An 8,260-nucleotide genomic window follows, 5' to 3' on the forward strand; every position below is an offset into this window, starting at 1 on the left:
ATTTTCAGTGAACAAGCATAAAAGAAAACCCATGTCATATACTGCACATGTTTTGATAAGATTTCACCTTAATTAAAACTAAGTGCATGGATTATAGTATTACAGAAAATGGGCTGTGCTTAATTTTGTCTAGAATTTTTATATGACTTTACTGTGCAAAGGTCTGAAGTCCACGTAGGAAAAGACAGTAAAGTAAATACACTTCCAAAAATAATAAATTAAATTTTTATTAAATTAAATATGATTAAATTAAATATGATACAATTAAATGTATTCAAATAAATTACATTTCTTTAATTTATTAAAATAAAAAATAAATTTTCTACATATAAAAATTACAATGTAGTGTAGTAAAGCTAAATCTGATATTTGGTGTCCATTATCTTAAATCTTTCTGTGGGCTTGCTTGTGTTCAGCTGCTTTACTCAAGTTGGGAATTATGGATAGCTACAGATTTTGGTACAAAATCTGCAGGTCTCTGTTAGCAAGGTGAAGTTGCATGAAGATAACAACCCAAAGCAGAAAGGCATAGATATGAACACATATTATTAAAGATTCAGAATGGCTGAGTAAGACCCCAGACTTAAACCCTATCAAAAGCCTGACTTAGAGAGGGCTGTGCACCTTACAGTTTGATAAATTTGGAGTGTTTTTTAAGTAAGAGTGGAATAAAGTCAAATCAAGCCAAATCAAGACACTGGTGGACTCTTATAGACCAAAGGTGTGGGAAATTCCCAGGAGATCAGTAGTTTATGAAATTCCAGTCCACCTGGTCTCATGTTACCATTAAAGTCACAGATCACACTTTTCCTCATTCTTATGTTTGATGTGAACATTAAGTGAAACACTTGACCATTGTTTGCATGATGTTATGTAACTGATTGGATACAGCCAATTAATTTGTGTTGGCTATGCACCATAGACATTTGGGTTTGAGATTAAAAGATGGATATGGCTGGTTACGATTTATTTATTTATTTTTATTGCCTGGTATTTACATCCAGATGTGTTAAAAATAAAACATGGAACAATCTGTATCAGACCAACCTATTTTTCAGGGAGCAATAGTACAGGAACAGACAAGTTTTGAAGTAAATGAAAATAAATAAACACATAATATTTGGTTGCATATTTATTGCTTGAATCAGGCCTGTGACTCACTAACATCAACAGATTGTTGGTTTCTTCTTTTGTGAGGCTTTTCCAGGCTTTTATTACAAACTCTTTTAGTTTTTGTTTCTTCCTTCAGTCTCTATTTCAGGACATGGAATGCATGCTGAGTTGAGTTAAGGCTGAGGGCTGTTGATTGTCTAAAACCTTCCACTTTTTTCCCTTGATAAAGTCCTTTTGTTGTGTTGGCAGTGTGTTTTGGCTCATTGTCTTGCTGCATGATGAAGTTCCTCCTGATTAATTCTCTGTAATGTTCCTCTTTTCAGAACTACATAGTACAAAATGTCAACATTTGACCATGTGAGACATATGGTAACTGTGGTGTACTTCAGATACTTCAGTGTAGTACACAAAGTTTCCAAGGTTTTTTTTTGTTTGTTTTTTTTGACAAAGGTACATCATCACCTGTGCAGTTAACATGCCAGTAAAGCAGTTGATATTTTTAATTCTACCATAACAATGAAGATTAGTTCCCAAAACTTCATTTATACATTTAAAACAGTACATGTTCTAGCAGTTATAATCTTAAAAATATTTTAATGAGAGGGTGTGGCTTTACAGCAAAACTCATGCTGAATCCACCCTGTGCTTCAGCATACAGAGTCACGCCAACAGGGTTGCTGCGATTTTATAGCACACTGGGTTAACTTACAAAAAAAAAAAAAAAAACAGAAATATCTCTCACTGATTTTTCCAATGCTGCACATTCTTACACACAAAAAAATATCACTTTATTTTCCATTACTCTGATTTTCGGGGGATAGTTTCAGCTATTTGTGCAGTCAGAATATTTGCAGAATAATATGCAGTTCCAAAATATTAATCAACTGAAAAGGGAAACATACAGGACATATCCTGTATTGAAATAATGTACTGTATAAAGACACCACCATATTGTACTGTAATGAATTTCAAATTTTTATACTGATACAACCCTAATGCTTATAGGGGATAGGCTTTTGCTATAATAATAATAATAATAATAATAATAATAATAATAATAATAATAATAATAATAATAATAATAATGAGTGGAATGGGAGTCAATGGATCAGTGTCATATGCAAAATTATTTACAAAAAAAAGTACATGATACACACTGTTGCTATGAAGCTGCCACCAGTTGTTATCATGAGTCATGTAATTTACTGAATTATCTTTGTACAATTATATAATCACATAATCTCAAACTCAATTGAGGAGACGTTGCTGTGTAATGGCAATTCTGGATTTTCAGTTAGTTCCTGACAATGCAAAGATCTAGACTAGTCTGGCACATTTTTGTGAAATCTTTGTCCTTTGAAACCTTTGTCTTTCTAGAACATTTCCAATGTAAAACTCTGACATTTATGAATCTTTTGGCATTTACTTAAATAATTTATGGTTCGCATACAATTAAGTATATCAGCCATATTAGAAACCTTTATCCAGGAACAAAATAAACAATAAATAAATAAATAAATGACTGTTGTACATGTATGTTAATATAGTGATGGAAAACAGATGGAAATAGATTTCAACAAACAAATACAGCAGTAGAATTAATGCTTAGTAAGATAGACCTTGCATTTTTACTTAGAAGTTGCCCAGAACTGGAAATCTCATTTATGCTGCTATTTACTATAAAATAAATAGAGAAAATTCTTCATTAACTGGTTGCTCTGGCATTTGGCAGCATCTTTAAAGCCACTGTTTTTGACTGTTATTTGACTGAAAGTCATGTAATCAGTCAACAATGTGACGTCAGACACTCTTTAAAGATTGTCATGAGTCTTGGCAGTTTTTTTTTTCTAAAGAGAAAAACTTCTGAAAAGTGTAAATTGCACTGCAGTGTTATTCTTATATGTCTAGATGTCTGATCCATAGATGTAGAGAGAATCTGATCATGGGTTGTCACAGGTTTTTTGGTGGGGGATTAGACAATAAAATATAGTCAGTCATTTATATTTCTCTTTACTGCCTCTGGAGGTCCAGCTTTTCTTCTGGCTGCAGGACAGTGTCTATGGACTGACTCTTCTTCTTCTGGTTTCCTGATGGGTTCCTCAGGCTCCATGAATATCGTGACAGACGTATACTATCACTTAAAGAGCTGACTGTCATGCGCCGTGAGGCCCTGCTGAAGGAGGTTCGGAAGCTCTCTCCAGCAAAATAGTATAGTAATGGGTTCAGACAGCTGTTGGCTGCAGCCATGCACAAAGTGATGACCAATATCTTGAGCAGTTTTTTCTCCTGGTCTTCATTATTTGTTACAGCGGCCCGGAGATGAAGTGTTCGTACTATGTGGTACGGTGCAAAGCAAAGCAGGAAGGTGCTGAGGATCACAATGATTAGGGACAACGTTCGCCAGCGCTGGCTCTGCTTTTTCCTTCGACTCTGTATCTTCCGATTGGCAAACAGTCTTTGGATGATGCAACCATAGCAGCCCAGGATGGTGAAAAATGGGATCAGGAAGCCAAAGACCAGGCCCACATAATTGAGTTTTTCCACACGTTTCCAGTCTGTGTGGTTTTTTATTTCAAAACAGCTTGTTTTATTGTTAGCCTGCTGAGCCCCTGACATCAGGAAAGGAATGGACATGACTGCTACGAACACCCAGATGCAAAAACATGCCAGACTGGCCCGCCGTATTGTCACCAGGCTCTTATTTCGAATGGGGTGCACTACGGCAATATAGCGCAGAACGCTTAGGCCTGTGAGAAACAGCACGCTGGTATAGAGGTTCACATAGAAGGAGTACACACACCAACGACACAGCCAGTCCCAAAAGTCCCAGTGACAGTCCCTAAAGTAGTAAATCAGGCGAAAGGGCAACGTTAAGGAGAAGCAAACATCAGAAATAGCCAGGTTAGTCATGAACACAGTGCTGGCTGACTTCTTAGTTGTCTCCCTTAAGAACACAAACAGAGCAGCCAAATTACTGAAAAGGCCAAATGGAACCATTGTGGTGTAAGTGATAGTGTATGCTAAGTATTTGAAACTGTAGCAGTTGGTATCATTTAGAGAATCATAATTCCCATGATAAGAACCTAAAGAGACAAGAGAAAACATGATTAAACACTGAAACAGTTCATGAGCAGTCTACATCAATCCAATTCATTTCAATATTATTTTATTTGAATACTGGTTTTAACCATAGACTTTGTCACACAGCAGTTTTACAGAAAACCTGGTGTGTAGACTAGATTTTAATCCTTAATGAATAAGCCAAAGGTGACGGTAGCAAAGAAAATCTCCCTGAGATGATTTCGGGAAGAAACCTTGAGAAGGACTAGAATCAAAAGTAAAGCTATCCTCATCTGGGTGACACTGGATGGTAGAAATGTTGATTATAGTCTTGACAAATCTTTAAATTAAATCTCATATCTGCATTGGTATTATTAAAGATGCATGACTTCTTTTTGTTATGAACCAACTGATATGGCAGCAGGGCTGTTAGATCTGCTTGACAAAAGACAGACCATAACCAAAATTTAAACAATGTTTTGAACTGTTACACCTGGCGCTAAGGTGCAATCGATTGGGGAATGCAACACAACTACGTGCATTGGAACACATGCTCATCAATACAAAAAACAAAATACAAAAAAACTGAAGTAAGAGAATTATAATGTCAATAATCAGTGATAAATGCAAATATATACACAGTGTGTGTGAAAGCCCAAGGTCAAAATAATCACAAACTGAAATTAGAGTGAGTAGGTATAGCAAAGAGCCTAATTAGCAGCCCGGACTAGTATAACTGCAATGGGCAGTTGCAGAATAGAAGAAATGCAGTGTCAATCTTACTTCCTCCAAGGTTTCTTCCTCATAGCTCTCTGAAGGAAGTTTTTTTTGTCTTGTCTTTGTCACCCTTATCTTGCTTTATTAATAGTACACACATTAATGAGCCTCACATAGGCATGACCCTGTTGCTGGATCACCAGTTGTGCTTCCTTGGACCACTTTTTGGTTTGTATTAATCACTTTGCACTAATCACTGCATCCTGGGAACACCCCACTAGACTTGCTCTTTTTGGGTTAATTGTCTAGCCATTAATATCTTGCCCTTGTCAAAAAGTTACTTTTATCCTTACACTTGTTCATTTTCACTCTTTCCAATGTTTCCAACAAATCAAATGAACTGATTGTTCACTTGCTGCCTAATATAATCCCACCTCTTAGCATGTTCCAGTGTAACAAGATATTCAGTGTTATTTAATTCAGCTGTCAAATTTTGTAATGTTATGGCTATATTTTAATTAGTATGTACATCTGTTGAGCTGTGTACATGCTGATTAAATATAAGCAACAAACAATTTAGCTCTGGAGTACTTGGATTTGACTTTAGCCCTGTTTTTACAAATCTGTTGGATTCATGTTTGCAAATGGAGCCCCAAATTTACTAGAGAAACTGTCTGAAATATATCGTGAATTAACTTGTAGGTTATTCTCCACCCTCTCCCAAGGGCATATTAATTGTTTGTCCCTGTTAATTTCTTGGGAAAGTAAGAACTAAAAAACCAGAGTGTGTAGTTGTGTAGTCATTCCTAATAGCCTTCCAGCTTTACAGGTATCTATTTACACATGGTATAGCGAATTTCATCTGAACTTCATCTGAAGTTGTAGGCACTAGGCAGTTTGAGGCAGCAAGAGAGAGAGAGAGATGTTTGTCTATTTAACAGCCAGCAATTCAAATATAATGGAAATGTCAGTATCATTCCAAACAAAGGCAGCAAGGTGGATGCAAATGATGTATACAGAAATGTGAATACCCACGTGCCATCTTTAAGCCATTAATAGACCATAAAAAAGTTAACTAAAAGGTTTTTGTGTTTTTGGGGGGTTTTTTTTACGTTTTTATTTATTTCATTTTTAGATTATGTACATAATTCAACTGCTTGAAAACATATGAATGGGAATGCATATGCTACATCATGATCTAATGTAAATGTTATAAATTTCCCAGTGGGATGAATAAAGTATCTATCTATCTATCTATCTATCTATCTATCTATCTATCTATCTATCTATCTATCTATCTATCTATCTATCATGATGTAACCTCTCAATGTAATAACAAATAATTTAATTGTCACAGGTATTTCATTATTATAAGCTGAATGGGTTTCTCGGGAAAAAACCTGACTCTAACTTCGCTATAAGAGTGAATGAGTGTCATTCACACACACACACACATACACACAAACACACACACAGAAACACACTCGGTTCGCCTAAACCAGTATCGCCACAGTGACCGGCTACTAAAGATATATGAATAGGCTGCTGCTTATTATTATTATTATTATTATTATTATTATTATTATTATTATTATTATATTCATTTTTGTCCCACTCACCTTCCATTCTTGAAGGATCTCTTACTCTTCATCAAACACACGGAAAAACGCGATTAAAGCCGAGGCGCAAACTGTCAGAAAGTCCATGTCGTGCAAACCCAAGCGGACATTTCCTTTCCAGATGTTTACAGTGTAAATCCGCTCTCCTTCATCCGGAGTGTGCAGTGTTGTCTTGAGTCTCCTCTTAACTTAAACAGCAGTAAAATATCGTCAGGCAGAGCCGGTTATGAAGTGTTATGAAGTGAAGGTTCAGTGGCAGTTCTCTGGAAGTGCGTGTGTGTCCTCCTCCTCCTTTTTTTTTTTTTTTTTTAAGGGATCAGCCCAGCGACTATAGAGTCTTATTCAATACTATAACAGCATTCAAATGTCCATGTCTACCGACGATAATGATGATGCTTTTCTTCTACGTACAAAAACATGCTTTAAATAGCCTAGCACAAGTCAATTTTATTAGACCTGCTCACCAGATGTGTTTTATAGCCACTTCAATTGGTCTCAAATTCGTAAACATGCCATAAAAAAGCTCTGTGTGTGTGTCACATAGTGAGGCTTAATTTTGAGTAGTGTAGTCATGAAAAGTTTTCATTTAATCCGATTCCAAAGAACTCCGCTCTTCTTGGAAAGATATCATCCAGATTTTGGAGTGTGATTTGTGTACATTCAGCCTGAAGAGCTTTAGTGAGATCAGGCACTGAGGTGAGGTGAGGTGAGGTGAGGAGACCTGGTGTGCAGTCTTGCCAGTTTACAGTTCATCCCAAAAGTATTTAGTATTGTGAGGTCAGGTCACTCAAGTTCTTCTACAATTCCTAACATTAATACATCACGTCTCCACGGACGTTGAGGCAGTGTTTAGGTTGCTTAGTGAATGCTACAGCATACTAAGACATTCTAGACACCAGTTTAGGGAAGTTGTATATATGATGTCCACAAACTTTTGGCCATGTTGTGTATATTTTACAGCTGCTGTGTATTGCGTGAGCATTTACATTTACATTGATGTCAGGTGGTATAAAAGTAGCCATATTTCAAACATATTAACAAAGGAATAATTTATTACTGTTCATTATTACACAGCTTACTGTAGGGCATTGCCGAAGTCTGACACCACTACCAGTAATTGTTTTTATATTATGTAATGAATTCAGAAAATAATAAAACTCTCTTTCCATGCTCTCTGACAGTCTTTAAAAAGTCTCTGTGTGGTGTTACATGTCAACAACAGACACAGTGATCTTTCAATAATGAAGATCAGATCAGATTCGATAATGCTGTATACTCAATACATTTTAATAATTAATTCAGCATTGCTCATTCAGGCAATGGGTTAGGATCAAGCGTGAAATCCTGGTGTTGTAAGGCACTAGTACTACTGTGTTGCTCACAGTAATGTACAGTATCTTCTTAAAAATAAATGGATTGTACACATCAATTTTATTTTCGTATTTGTTTTTTGCTCCTGATGAAATAAAATGATTTAAACAATTCACAAAAACATAAGCGTACGATAGTAGCGGTAATACGAACACATAAAATACACAACATTAAAAGCTATGCGCTTCCACATTACAAAACCAGATTAGGACTATTAGGAGGCTTTTAGAACAACTGCCGGATGTGTTTCATATATCTGCCGTCTACAATGTGTTTATAGATAACAGCCAAATGTAAAAATGTAAACTACAAACCTATTTCTGAACAGGTTTGAAAAACAGGGATCCCTGAACTATTTACAAATTGAATAAATTACAACC

At 35.8% G+C, this 8,260-nt stretch overlaps 1 protein-coding gene across 1 annotated transcript; it reads right to left on the reverse strand.

Moving 5' to 3' along the window:
- Nucleotides 1-375: 375 nt before the first annotated feature.
- On the reverse strand, nucleotides 376-6,771 carry cysltr3 (cysteinyl leukotriene receptor 3). Its single transcript, XM_058402088.1, has 2 exons — nucleotides 6,510-6,771; nucleotides 376-4,196 (listed from the first exon to the last, which is right to left on the reverse strand). The coding sequence occupies exons 1-2, from the start codon at nucleotides 6,514-6,516 to the stop codon at nucleotides 3,124-3,126; spliced, it is 1,080 nt and encodes a 359-aa protein (XP_058258071.1). The 5' UTR covers nucleotides 6,517-6,771; the 3' UTR covers nucleotides 376-3,123.
- Between the last annotated feature and the right edge of the window lie 1,489 nt (nucleotides 6,772-8,260).

Source organism: Hemibagrus wyckioides, linkage group LG11 (genome assembly GCF_019097595.1).
Source record: "Hemibagrus wyckioides isolate EC202008001 linkage group LG11, SWU_Hwy_1.0, whole genome shotgun sequence".
Lineage (NCBI taxonomy): Eukaryota > Metazoa > Chordata > Actinopteri > Siluriformes > Bagridae > Hemibagrus > Hemibagrus wyckioides.